The sequence below is a fragment of the Ursus maritimus genome, unplaced genomic scaffold (genome assembly GCF_017311325.1).
Source record: "Ursus maritimus isolate PB19 unplaced genomic scaffold, ASM1731132v1 scaffold_3, whole genome shotgun sequence".
NCBI lineage: Eukaryota > Metazoa > Chordata > Mammalia > Carnivora > Ursidae > Ursus > Ursus maritimus.
This window is the reverse complement of record NW_024425563.1, coordinates 70785399-70799383: the sequence shown is the minus strand read 5'-3', so window position 1 is coordinate 70799383 and position 13985 is coordinate 70785399. Positions and strand designations below refer to the sequence as shown.

The 13985-nt window shown below is 45.6% G+C and overlaps 1 protein-coding gene across 1 annotated transcript; it reads left to right on the top strand.

Moving 5' to 3' along the window:
* The first annotated feature begins 11359 nt into the window (after positions 1–11359).
* On the top strand, positions 11360–13979 carry FZD1 (frizzled class receptor 1). The gene has a single exon (XM_008686304.2). It carries the CDS (start codon positions 11778–11780, stop codon positions 13725–13727), a length of 1950 nt encoding a protein of 649 aa, XP_008684526.2. The 5' UTR covers positions 11360–11777; the 3' UTR covers positions 13728–13979.
* Positions 13980–13985: the final 6 nt, after the last annotated feature.

Below are 13985 nucleotides of genomic sequence, written 5' to 3'. Positions count from 1 at the left end.
TGTGTATGGTAACTTACCATCTGCATGTAAAAAGAAGAGAAAAGGGGAAAAGCGCACATGCTTGTGCTTATCTTTAAATACCTAAGGAACTTCCAAAAGTGGTTGCTTCTGGGAGTGAAACTGGGAGACTAAGAGAAAGGAGTGAGAGGGAGATTTATTTTTTTGCTATATGATTTTTTGATTGTTATTGATTGGTAATAAAACAATAAAAAAGCATTAGTAAAATAAAAATGCTTTTAAAAAGACCCCAAAACAAACAAAAACAACAGTAACACAAAATCCACTGCCTCCTAAAGAAATAGAAAAGAGATCCATGTGGAATCTCTTCAGTGGCTATTTCTGTGTAACAGATCACCCCAAAGCTGAATGGTTTAAAGACGACAAAAATGTAACACGTCTTACAGTTCTGTGTGTTGACTGGGCTCAGCCGGGCAGTTCTTCGGCACACAGCGTAGAACTGAGATCACTCAGGAGATGCTCTTGAATGCACAAGATGGTGCTTCAGCTCCAGGAACTTTCCTGTGTTCCCTCTCACCATTCAGTAATCCTGGAGTTTCTTGACAGCATTGTAGCTGGCTTCCAAGATCACAAAGACAGAAACTGCCTGCCTTTGAAGGCTTAAGCTTACAACTAGCACAGTGTCACTTCCTCTGTGTTGTACTGCCGGTCATAGCCAATCTCTAGACCAATTCAGATTCAAGGGGAGGAGAAACAGACTCCATCACTTGATTCAAGGAATGGCAAGGAATTTGTGGTTATCTTTAACCCCTGCAGACCTCCACAGTTGCTCAGCTCAAATCACCACAGCTATCACAACAGCTATTTGGAATTCCTTAAAGAGTTAACAAATCTGGGTTAGATCATCTTGTGTAACTCCTAATAGTTACTGTTTCTCCAAAATACACACACACACAAAACCCAAAATAGCTCAATTTCTGGCCTTAGGTTAATAGAACAGTAAGTTTAGAGACTCTTAAAATTCAAGAGCTGGTTTAAAAACTTTAAAATCCAGGTAGAATTTATATAGATACAAAGATCGGGTGGCATATCTATAAAATCTAGAGAAAGTAGGTAAAGTGACTTTTAATCAACCTTTCTTTTTCAAAAAGAAAAGCCAATATATTTCTGTAAAGAAGATGAGTATTTCTGGAAGGCAAAAGCAACCATAAATCAGAGGTGTCAACAGGCTCTATTACTAACAGTAGAGAAGAACCCGCTCTGGATGCCCTGCCCAGGAGCTCAGCAGTGCCTTCACTGGCCACCAGGAGTTCCACTGGCTTCCTGGGAAGGCTGATGAAAGAGATGTGGGGCTCAAGATAAGGCTCTCAGTCCACCAGAGTTCAGATACGCTGTTGGCTAGAATCCAGCCTTCTCGTGGGTCCTCAAATATGTCTTATTCCTTCTTACCTTTGAGATTTTGCACCATTCCTCTTCCCTGTCTCTCCTTCCCATGCTTTCCCTTTTGGCTTAGCTGACTCCTCCTCACCCTTTAGCTGATGGGCTTATATTTCTCATCCATAGTGAAATTTTCTTTGGGCCTACCCACTTCCCAAAATTAGGTCATATGTTCTTGGGGTAATTCCTACTTCTGCTGTGTAAATAATTTTGCAGGGCTGCCTTACCTCTTCTCTGGGGTCTTAACCCATTATTCAGGGGTGATCTCCAACAACCATGTCTGTACAGGGAAGCTGTTCTTCCTCTGATCAGTTAGTCCAGGAGAAGAAGCTACACTCAAGATGGACGAAAGACATTCCCTCTTGAACTGAAAGACTTAGAGTTTTGATAACTAAGTCACATTAATGAAGCACATCAGAGGGAAAATCCATAAACTCCTACCAAAGAGGTAGAGCTAATTTGAGTCTTGCTTAATTGTCTCCTCCTTGTATCCTGTTAGGCACCTCTGTGGCCTTCCCATGTATCCCTTTCTTTGATGAAGCTACCCAGAGTTGTCTGTAACTCCCAACCAAAGACTTAACATAATTTATACCAACTGGAATGAACTCATGTATGCATGTATGACGGTATAAGTATTTGTTCTGTGTCCTTTTCAGTGCTATAATGAGAACTCTGTGAAGACAGGATAGATGTCTGCCTTGTTTGGTGTTATATCTTGAACACCAAGCAGAGTGCTTGGCACATGGAAAGTGCTCCGTAAATATATATTGAATGGAAATAAATGGAACTTCAAAACCAATGAAGCTCTTTCAGAAGAGACTTCACTATGTTTTGAGCAGGAAGCTTACAGGACCATTGTGGGTTGGGTTTAGATTCCTTATTGGTGAGAAATGCTTTGAATGGAAGCTCTTGATTGAATTACTCTGGTAGTCACATAGAATGCAAGACATCCTGTATTATCTGATGGCAGAAAGAGTAAAGTACAAAGAGCCCGTTTACCTTTGGATGCCAAGATTAGATGACAGAGCTTTCTTACTATACATGGAAAAATCTTTCTAAATTTAGGCAATGCTGGAGAGGGGGATGGTAGCTCTGTGAAGCAGTGGGCCCTGCGGGGCTGTGTGGCCCATCACAGACTGGTGGGAGGGCAGCTTTGCAGCAGGGACAAGGCTGGCAGAGTCTTTAGTGGTCAGTATGTGAGCATAGAGCAGCCTTGACAGCCATTTACTGCAGGAAGAGCAGCTGGAGGTGGATGAAAACGAAGGGCCAGAGGCGATCTCATTTCCTGTCTGCAATTCCCTGGAAACAGGGCTGGCAGAGTTGAAATTTCAGTATCCTTAGTGGTTCTAAAACCACACGGAGTTCAAGGGTTGCCCCTTACTCCCCAAGCTCTTAGCGCTTCCAGGCTGGTGTCACAAGGGTAACACTAGCTTAGCTGCGTGCTGGGATATTCTAGTAAGAATTCCTGCAGAACACAGGTTTTTAATTCATCACAGAGGTGTGTCTCTTTGTAATTTTTTTTTTAAGAACGTGAACCTGCTAGATAACTTGGTCTGATGTGTGAAAATTGAGTTAAAAAATGCAAGCTTTTTACTTCTGTACTTAAGCTATCTACTTTCTAATTGCCCTAAAAGATGAAACAACTTTGCATTAGAATACGTCTTGATAACAGCCCAATTCTTGATGCAAAACCGGCTCTCAACTGTGGAATGATACCCGACTGAGAGTCAAAGAGGAAAGCCTGATTCCCCAGCAGTCACAGTACAGTAACCCTCAAGCCTCATGACTCACTCCATTCTTCCTGGGGAAGGTTCCAGCTCTACCAGTTCGAGCTTGTCCAATCCCGTCGGGAACTACTTTGCCAACGTACAGGTGTCTATGTAGAGGTGAGATGTTTTGTTCAGTGCTGTGAGTCTGAGACCACAAAATCTGTTTTAATAGCAATTTTATCCAAAACATTTTTTTTTTTTTTTTTTTTTTAGTATTGGTGAGGGCCAAAGCTTTAAAATTTGTGTTTAACAGTTCTTAAAAAGCTTTACTGTAGTTAGCTAAGGAGGAATTATACAGCCCAGTGGTTAGGCTCCTATAGTCTATAGCCAGACAGCCATGGTTCAAATCTCCCTTCACCTGTTCATTAGGGTGTGACTAGTTCCTAATTCTCTCTAAGCCTCATTTCCCTCTTCTGCGAAGTGAAGATAATAATAGGACATCCCTCAGAGCACGAATGTGAGAACTAGCTAGCACATAGTAAGCACTTAGTTAATGTTATTATTATAACTATCTTTAACCTGGGAATATAAAATAAAGTTATTTTATAGATTCAGATTTCTTCATATGGCAGGTTTGAAAAATTGCTACAAATCTTTTGACACTGGTCCCTTGAAGTGGTATCCATGTCCCTTCCATTTGAATCTGATCAGGCTTGTGACAGCTTTGACCATTAGAACATGTCAGAAATGATACCGTGTGGCTTCCAAAGCTAAGTTGTGAAAGAACATGCAGATTCTGCCGCATTTGCTGGAACACTGAGCTGCCAGGTACCAAGTCTGACTACCCTAAGGCTTCCATGCTGGAGAGGTGACTTGTATCACTCTGGCTGATGGTCACTTCAGAGCCCAGCCATCCCTGCCTTGGGGCCAGGCATTTTGGAAGTGGATTCTCCAGCCCCAACTGTTCTAGCCCGCAACTGCCTGAGTCACCCCCTAGCATTGGAGTCCTCCCAGCTGAGTCTTCCCATTTCATGGTGTATAGATAAGTCATTTCCACTGTCCCTGTCCAAATTCCTGGGTCCATGAATCATGAGCAAAATAGAAAGGCTATCATTTTATGCCACTACATTTGGGGTGGTTTGTTACATAGCAATAGTTATATGACACATTTAGAAAATGATGGATTTAGGGGTAGTCATGGGGTGAAGGGAAAATTAACTATATCACAATCATTAGATCTAATCTTGATCTGTGTGCATACTTTCCAAATATCTATCAATTTTTAATGATGGCAAAGTTTACTGTCTTCTTTCTAAGCTACAATGTCTGTGTTAATCTGAAGGGCTGGCAGCAAACAGAATGCCATATAAACTCCACAGACTGCAAGGCCCCAAGGGGAAGTACACTAGCCCAGTAGCAGAGACTTCTCTTACTTCTGTTCTTGAGAGAGCTGAGGGGAAATGAAAGCTGAAAAGAAAAGCCCTTGGTTTAAACAGACCCTGATTGCATTCCAACCTATCAGATCAATAATGCAGAGATTCCTCAAATCAATATGCTGAGGCAGTTTTATCAAATGCACTTGCCTATTGATTAATATTCTGACTTTTAAATGTAAATATGCATACCTCTCAGTTGTGATCAGAATTACAGAATATTAAAGCCAGCAAGATACACAATACCCATTTAGATTATCACCCTAATTTTATAAATGAGGAAACCGAGGCTCAGGAAAGCAAGAAAACTCACTAAGATAAAAGAAGTGCTTTTTGCCCATCACTGAAGAATATACTCCAATGTCTACGCCTTTCTTCTGATGCAGAAAAAATGTCAGAATGGCAAGCACATCCCCTAGGGGTGTACCCCGTTAAATCAGATCACAGGAAAGCTGTATTTTTAGTCTTTTTTTTTTTTTTTGGTCTTACAGAAACACCTTCCCACACCTAAGACACACCATTATATCTTGGTTTTTATTATGGGCGCATATTAGACATGGCCATCTGACATTGCCCTATGGTGTTTGATATCCCTTATACTAAAACATCCAAATAACTGTCTTAGAGCTAGGTTCTTGGGCAGAATTCTGTATTCCCTAATGAACTTTCTTTAATTAGGTTACAAAAGCTAGGGAATTTATTTTGCTTTCCTAGGCATGCTGCTGTGGTAATGCAGGTGGCAACTGCATTTGAATTCTGGTTTCCCCACTGACAGACTGTGCGCAAGGCAATGTCTTCTTTTTTTTTTTTTTTTAAGATTTTATTTATTTGAGAAAGAGAGAGAGCAAGAGGGGGGAGGGGCAGAGGGAGAGGGAGAAGCAGACTCCCTGCTGAGCTCAGGGCTCCTCAGGGCTCCATGATGCAGGGCTCCATGCGGGGGCTCAATGCCAGGACCCTGAGATCATCATCTGAGCTGAAGTCTGGACACTCAACCAGCTGAGCCACTGAGGCATCCCTGAGCAAGACAGTGTCTTAAGCTTCCATTTCCTCTTCTTAACTGAAGCTCATCATCTTGCTATCTGCATCAGCACTGTTGTGAAGATTAAGTCAGGTGCTATGATATAATGACCACTTTCATGGGGGGAAAAAGCCTTTTTTTCTCTTTTACTTTTTTTCAAGTATTAGGATCTTTTTAGCCTTAGATGTCTAATAAAATACAAATAGCCTGATGCTTTTCTTTACCCCCCTGGCCAAAGAAATGTTGTCAGATCTGAAGTGAAATGCCTGGTTACATGTTCCATTTGTTCTTAATCATAGTCCCAAAGATGTTATTTTAAGAATCTGTACTAATACTTTAGAAACCATGGATTGACTTTCATTTTACCTTTGGCCAGAAGATTTCAGGTTAAGGCAAGAAACAAACAAACAAAAAACAATTTGATTACACTATGGCTTTAAAAGATGTACAACATTATTTCCCCCATACCAAAAACATGTCAAGTTGTCCAGAAATGAGAGCAGAAAGGCTTGCTTACGGAGGCAGAAGTTTTACTTGTTCTCTTAAAAACTTCTTTCTGCACCAAAATGATTCCAAACTCTGCTCCCCACATCTTAGCCAATCAGAGAGGCCTCTTTCAGCTCATGAAACATAAGGTTTTAATTTACAAGGGATCATCTATATTTCTTGCCCAGGGCCTCACAGAAGGACTACATTTTAAATCCAATACAAATGCCTATATGCTTTGCAAAAGTTTTCCCAGAGTATACACTATTTCCAATTGCCTAACGACAACAGACTAATTAAAGCAGAGTCAGGAGATCGCTCTTTGCATCTGGTCTTTGGAGAAACTTAGACTTACAAGTAATATATTTAGCAAAGTCTTCTTTTATAGTTTAATCTTTGACTTACAGGACAAATCTGGGTAATTATTATCCTACCCCTTTGATGATAATTCAGTGATGGTGATCTCTCTTTCCGTCTATACTTCTATTTTTGAAAAATGAGTTTTGTGAGATTTATGTACAAATAATCCATGATTCATATTTAGACCTACTAAATATACCCATCTATATTAAATTTTTTAGTCTTACCATGTTTAAAATGTGTATTCTAACAAATTATGGCTGACTCTCAAAAGATAAGTCAGCTTAGGATCTTACTATGAATCAGCTATAAGTGCCCTATAAGATAAAAGTCAAGATAATCAAACTGATTGTCTCTTTTGATAAGTTGTTTTAGGAAAAGCAATATATGTATTTTTTAAAGATGGACCTTTCAAAGAGAGTTTATAAATTGAGGTTCTGTGTATAAATGAATCCAAAAATTATCCCACCATGTCAAGAACAGATTTGTGTAAGAATGAAGGGAAAAAAAAGAACAAAGAAAAGCCACTTAGTTTTAGAATTGTTGCAAAAGAATACAGATGTTTGGGAAGATAAGTATTAGCTTATGCAGAAATTCCTGGGTTGGAAATTCAAGAAGGAATAAGGTAAAGATCTAGTGTGAAAGTTTAGGCAGCATCTCTAACCTCCAGTGTCTCTGCAAAGGCAGTATGATAGACTCCTAGGTGATGCCTCCCAGGTAGGAGGGAAGAGCATAGTCTGAGTTTTCTCTGTCACTATCATCTCCCTAACCAATCAATGTCCCTTCACTAGGAATTCAAAGAAAAGAGTGAACTCCCGACAGACAAAAGTGATACAGAAGTGGAAAGTCCAATCTTATAGTTTCAAACTATATTAGGTCTAACCCAGCATTTCTCAAACTGCATTCCACAGCGGACGAATGTTAAACAAAATGTTTACATTTTGAGTCCCAGCGGTGTTACCCCTATTATCCTGGTGTAGAAAACTATGTTAAATACTGAGGAATCACCATGATCTGCACGTCTCAGAAACCTCATTGTCTTTTGTAATTTTTAGGAGTAGACGTGTTCACATTCTGTTACTCAACGGAAGTCCATAGACTTTGGTCAGACACAGGCCTACTCTGGTACTTACTGGCTATAAAACCTTAGATATGTTGCTTAACTACTTTAAGCATTAGACTCTTCATCTATTAAAAGAAGATAATCATTAGTACCTTACCTCATAGAGTGGTAAAATTTAAGTGACAAAAGGTAGTGTCGCTAGTGTTCCTTAAGAAAAACAATGCCAGATACATATGATCGGTGCTCTAAAATATAGTCTTAGCCGGTGTTATAATCTCTGTTATTCAACAAAGATACTTCAAGCCGGCCACCCACAAGCCAGCAACAAAACAACTCACCTAAAAGTTCAAGTTCCGCCAGGTTGCGTGTGGAGTATTCACCTAACTGCTTCTATGTCCATATGCACTCAACTGTATGTAATTGGAACAGGATCTCAGCCCTGGTAATTATCCACGTTCAGCCGGACATTAGCAGTCTGGAGAAACTTCAGAAGATTTCGTAAAGGCCTGATAAAACAAGATCTTTGATATAAGAAAACTTGACAGAGTCTGAAGCTTAAAGACCAATATCAAGGAGCAAACTGGGTTATGTTTACAGTTCTTGCCTAATTGAAATATTTTTATTACAAAGTTCATAATAGTTCATACTTATTTAGTCATTTTTTTATCTGTGGATCTCAAACTTTTCCACATCCTGAGAAAATAATATATTTTAGATTGAAGTAAAAATATGCTGCTCATATTTCTCTTCCAGCATTTTGTTATCCACAGCCTGCATCACCTCCCCAGAAGACTTTCCATAATATTAATTGTCATTAGTTCCAACTCTGAACTGTTCTTGATTTTAATGGCTTCCTCTATTCCACATAGGTTGAATAAATGAAGTATTGGATTGGTGTAAAATAAATAGGAAATCTAGGTTGTTTTTTATTTTTATTTTTTAACTTTGGAAGACAACTCTCAGGAAAAGATTTCTTTTTTAGTTTTACAAGGTCTTTTTTCATACAATCAATTGAGAGAGAACTACAAAAACTGACTTTAAAAAATTAAAAGAATGATAACTACTCAAAAGAACATAGAAAGGGCTAAAATCAGCATCTGATGAAATTCAAACCAAACCAGGCCATTTATCTGAAGTTCGTCCCTTTACATTTCTGGGTCTAGTATTTTTTTCTGGGTCTAGTATTTTTCATTGTGAACAGGAGGTAATCATCTAGTTCCTAGGTGATGTCTTTAGGTCCTTCTAGTTCCATGATCTGGCAGGAAAGCCTTTTTTCCTCTCCCCCAACCCTTTCTCTTTTAGCTCTGATAGCATTTCTGAGCCTCCTCCCTAGTAAACTTCACGGTCTAGTGTAAGGTAAAATAAGCTCAAGAATTTCAATAGAACTTTTGAAGCAGGAGAGTGTCACCTACTCTGAGGAACAGAACTGAACACTCTGCCTTATTCCCTGTACCCCATACAATGGGGGAGAACACGTTTTGGAGCAGTGGTGTTGGGGGATGCTTAATGCATGTGATGCTTCTTGGTAACTACTAACACATTAGAATAAATTTACTTTTCACCCAGCCAGTCACCAAGAATGACCTTGAGAGAATGGAACACAAGATAGGTAGGTCTTTACAAGAGAGGGATGGTAGAAGGAATATGTCTTGGTAAAGTTTCTAAGCATGGGATACTATCAGCAGAAGAATGAGTATCAGGGCAGAAGGCTAGAGAAAAAGTGTCCCTGGGAGACTGGTAGGCCAGGATGCCGGAAGGTAAAATGAACAGTTTATGGACTGTTAGTGCTCAGAGCACCTCATAGAGCACCTCTTTTTCAATATCAAAAATTTTTATGAATTATCGTCAATATACATACATACACTCACATGTGATACCAGTTGTGCATTTAGTACCTGTTGCATTTTCTTAAAAAAAAAAACAAACTAGGAACCCAGAAATACTTTAAAACAAATATATATTTTATGAATATATACCACCATGACCAAGGCACCAAGACACCAGCATGCTTGGTGATGAAATTCACAGTGCCCTGTTTGTATGTGGTACAAGTATCACCCATCTCAAGTAGTGACCTTTATGTCTAATGTTCAAGCTTCCCAGTGATGGCATGTCCCAGGTTCCATCTTTCAGTCATTCTGAAGCCACCCCCAACCCCCCACCCCACCCAGTGTGTGTGGGAGAAAGTGACCCTTAATAGCTCCCTATTGTCTGTATATTGTTCAGCCCAAACTTTTTAGTATGGACTAAAAATTTCTCCTGCCTTCCTTATGATATCTCAGCCACACTGACTCCTCACTCCCACTTCCTTCAGCAATTTAAGTCCTTCAGAGCTTCTGTCTTTTGCACCTTCCACCCATCTCTCTGTCAGAACACTTCTTACCCTTATCCACTGGCTGGCTGTGTCTGCCATGCTCATTCAGCTTTGAGATGGATGACAGTATAACTGATCTACCTTTCTATGCCCCACCTCACTTTGCCCTCCTGTAAGGCAGGGCCATGTCTTATACATCTTTGTATTCTGCTACTTAATATTGATCGCTTATAGCATAAGATGTGCTTCCTAAATGTGTATTAAACAAATGAGTGGATAAACAAAAGGTAGAAAATAACTGTAGAAAAGTATCCCGAGAGTCTCATCATAGGCCAACAAATACTAGGTAGAATTAATAATAGAATGACACTTTCTTGATAAAAATGAGTCACCTCGTTAAAGCATCATTAAAAAAAAAAAAAAAACCGTGCGCAGAAAGCAACAACAATGTAAGCAGGCTGAGATGGGTTGTGTTCTTTGGAATTAGGAAGGGAATGTGCAGTTAGCTCTTTTGCTTTCAGACTTCGCTGTATTGTTAAACTGGCATCCCCAGGTCCGCAGACCGGTGGAAGACGAACATAGCCCAGCCTGTGGCTCCTAACTGGCCCAGGTCTGACACTCCCAGGAGTGGCCCCTGCGCCATGGGTTTTGGAAGGCTCCTAATAGCTCCCCAACAGCCCAGGCTGTTCGCCAGCGAAGCTTCTGCTCCGGTCCGAGGCACTTCTGCGATCCCGGGCAGCGAGGACGCTCCCGAAGAGAGGTCGTCGAGTTCTCAAGATTTTCTCTCTAAATATTTAGTAGATACTCTCCCTTTGCTTCTGTTTCTGACTTGATTAAAGAGGAGAAAAAGGACTACAAGAAGGATAATAATAGTAGCGGACGGCGCATCTGGTTTTACTTTTTCAATTCCGTCAAAGTTTGTGTTTTGTTGTTCTTCATTTGACAGCGATCCCGTGAACTTCTCCTTGGGGAAATGGCGCGTCCAAAGCCCGCCAAGCCCAGGCTGAGAGCTCTAGGACTTATTAGAGTAATATTTTAAACAAAACCTCGACAGACATAAACTCAAAGGAAGCCGTGCGCTCCTTAAGTCAAAGGCATCTGTTCTGATCGCTGCGCTCGGTTTGCTGTTTGTAACCAGCGTTAAGAGCAGGATTTTTAAACATGAAAATGGATAAAAGAAAAGAAAAGCTAAGTCCCGGGGTCCGCCGACTCCTATTCATTATCTCCAACAGCATATGGGACCATTCTCCTACTAGTCCTCGCCCTTTCTTCCGCAAAAGGAAAAGCAACCAAGCCTGTCCCGCTTCATAGCAAACCCAGTCTTTGTGCCTGAGCCGTGCCTCTGCCACCACTACTACTTCCTCCTCCTCCCGCCCCCGCCTCCTCCCGCCTGCCGCCGACTTTCGCTCAGGGAGGCAGGCAGCGGGCGCCCTTTGCGCCGGGAAGCCAGTGCCGCGATTGGGCGACGGTCCCTGAGCCTCCAGTTCCGCGTCGGTTTCAAGGCTCCTCCCTCCTGGTGAAAGACAGACTGCGGGGCGCCTGGAAACCGGTCCGAGGGCGCGCGCGAGAGCGGAGAGCGAGCGAGTTGAGGGATTGACACAAATGGTCAGGCGGCGGCGGCGGAGAGGGAGGCGGAGGCGCAGGGGGGAGTCGAGGCCGCTGGGTTGCGGAGAGTTGCGCGCTCTACGCGGCAGCGGCCACTAGCGCTGCGCCGCCAGCCGGGAACCAGCGAGCCAAGGGCCAGGAAGGCGGGACGCGACCCCGGCGCGCCGGAGCCACCCGGGCTCTCCCCGCCGCCCACGCTTCATGAATCGCAAGTTTCCGCGGCGGCGGCGGCTGCGGGACGCGGAGCAGGAGCTGGGTGAGCGGGCTGAGCGCGGCTCGGGCTCGACGGAGGGCACCGGCGCGGAGGAAATCTCCCCGGTCGCAGGGGGAGCCGCCGCCGGCTGCGCCACTGCCAGCCTCAGCCGGGCGGCGCCAAGAAAGGAGCCGAGAAAGTATGGCTGAAGAGGAGGCGCCTAAGAAGTCCCGGGCCGCCGGCGGCCGCGCGAGCTGGGAACTTTATGCCGGGGCGCTCCCGGCTGGACGGGTGGCGGAGGGGAGCGGGGACGCGGGCAGCCGTCGCCGCCCCCCAGCTGACTCTGGACGCTTGGCGCGCCGGCTCCTGCTACTGCTTTGGCTGCTGGAGGCTCCGCTGCTGCTGGGGGTCCGAGGACAGGCGGTGGGCCAGGGGCCGGGCCAGGGGCCCGGGCCGGGGCAGCAGCCCCCGCCGCCGCCGCCTCAGCAGCAGCAGAGCGGACAACAGTACAACGGCGAGAGGGGCATCTCTATCCCGGACCACGGCTACTGCCAGCCCATCTCCATCCCGCTGTGCACGGACATTGCGTACAACCAGACCATCATGCCCAACCTTTTGGGCCACACGAACCAAGAGGATGCGGGCCTCGAGGTGCACCAGTTCTACCCCTTGGTGAAGGTGCAGTGCTCCGCGGAACTCAAATTCTTCCTGTGCTCCATGTACGCGCCCGTGTGCACCGTGCTGGAGCAGGCTCTGCCGCCCTGCCGCTCCCTGTGTGAGCGCGCGCGCCAGGGCTGCGAGGCGCTCATGAACAAGTTCGGCTTCCAGTGGCCCGACACGCTCAAGTGCGAGAAGTTCCCGGTGCACGGCGCCGGCGAGCTGTGCGTGGGCCAGAACACGTCGGACAAGGGCACCCCGACGCCCTCGTTGCTGCCGGAGTTCTGGACCAGCAACCCTCAGCACGGTGGCGGGGGGCACCGTGGCGGCGGCTTTCCGGGGGGCGCCGGCTCGTCGGAGCGAGGCAAGTTCTCGTGCCCGCGCGCCCTCAAGGTGCCCTCCTACCTTAACTACCACTTCCTGGGGGAGAAAGACTGCGGTGCGCCCTGTGAGCCGACCAAGGTGTACGGGCTCATGTACTTTGGGCCGGAAGAGCTGCGCTTCTCGCGCACCTGGATCGGCATCTGGTCAGTGCTCTGCTGCGCCTCCACGCTCTTCACGGTGCTCACGTACCTGGTGGACATGCGGCGCTTCAGCTACCCGGAGCGGCCCATCATCTTCCTGTCTGGCTGCTACACGGCAGTGGCCGTGGCCTACATCGCCGGCTTCCTGCTGGAGGACCGAGTGGTGTGTAACGACAAGTTCTCCGAGGATGGGGCGCGCACAGTGGCGCAGGGCACGAAGAAGGAGGGCTGCACCATCCTCTTCATGATGCTCTACTTCTTTAGCATGGCCAGCTCCATCTGGTGGGTGATTCTGTCTCTCACCTGGTTCCTGGCAGCGGGCATGAAGTGGGGTCACGAAGCCATCGAGGCTAACTCGCAATATTTTCACCTGGCCGCCTGGGCCGTGCCGGCCATCAAGACCATCACCATCCTGGCGCTGGGCCAGGTAGATGGCGACGTGCTGAGCGGGGTATGCTTCGTGGGGCTCAACAACGTGGACGCGCTGCGGGGCTTCGTGCTGGCGCCACTCTTCGTGTACCTGTTCATCGGCACGTCTTTCCTGCTGGCTGGCTTTGTGTCCCTCTTCCGCATTCGCACCATCATGAAGCACGACGGCACCAAGACGGAGAAGCTGGAGAAGCTCATGGTGCGCATCGGCGTTTTCAGCGTGCTTTACACGGTGCCAGCCACTATCGTCATCGCCTGCTACTTCTATGAGCAGGCCTTCCGGGACCAGTGGGAGCGCAGCTGGGTGGCCCAGAGCTGCAAGAGCTATGCCATCCCCTGCCCCCACCTCCAGGCGGGTGGAGGCGCCCCGCCGCACCCGCCCATGAGCCCAGACTTCACAGTCTTCATGATCAAGTACCTTATGACGCTGATCGTGGGCATCACGTCGGGTTTCTGGATCTGGTCCGGCAAGACCCTCAACTCCTGGAGGAAGTTCTATACCAGGCTCACCAACACCAAACAGGGAGAGACCACCGTCTGAGACCCCCGTCTCAGCCCATTCCCAGCCGTCGGCTTCGTCGTCCCAGCCACCCCTGTAAAGCTGGCCCCGTGGAAACCTTGCCACACCTGGGAACTTGAGGCTTCCTCACTAGCCATTCACTTTTCTCAGTCTCCTTTTAACAACACAGGTCCTGCAAAAGCTTCTGTCCCTGGGGGCAAACGGACTGGAGGGCCCAACCACAGCAGGGGGGATAGACCTCTCTTTCTCTCTCTCTCTCTCTCTCTCTCTCTCTCTCTC

Coding starts and splice junctions, on each gene's coding strand:
- FZD1 (XM_008686304.2), top strand. CDS start 11,778: ATGGCTGAAGAGGAGGCGCCTAAGAAGTCCCGGGCCGCCGGCGGCCGC.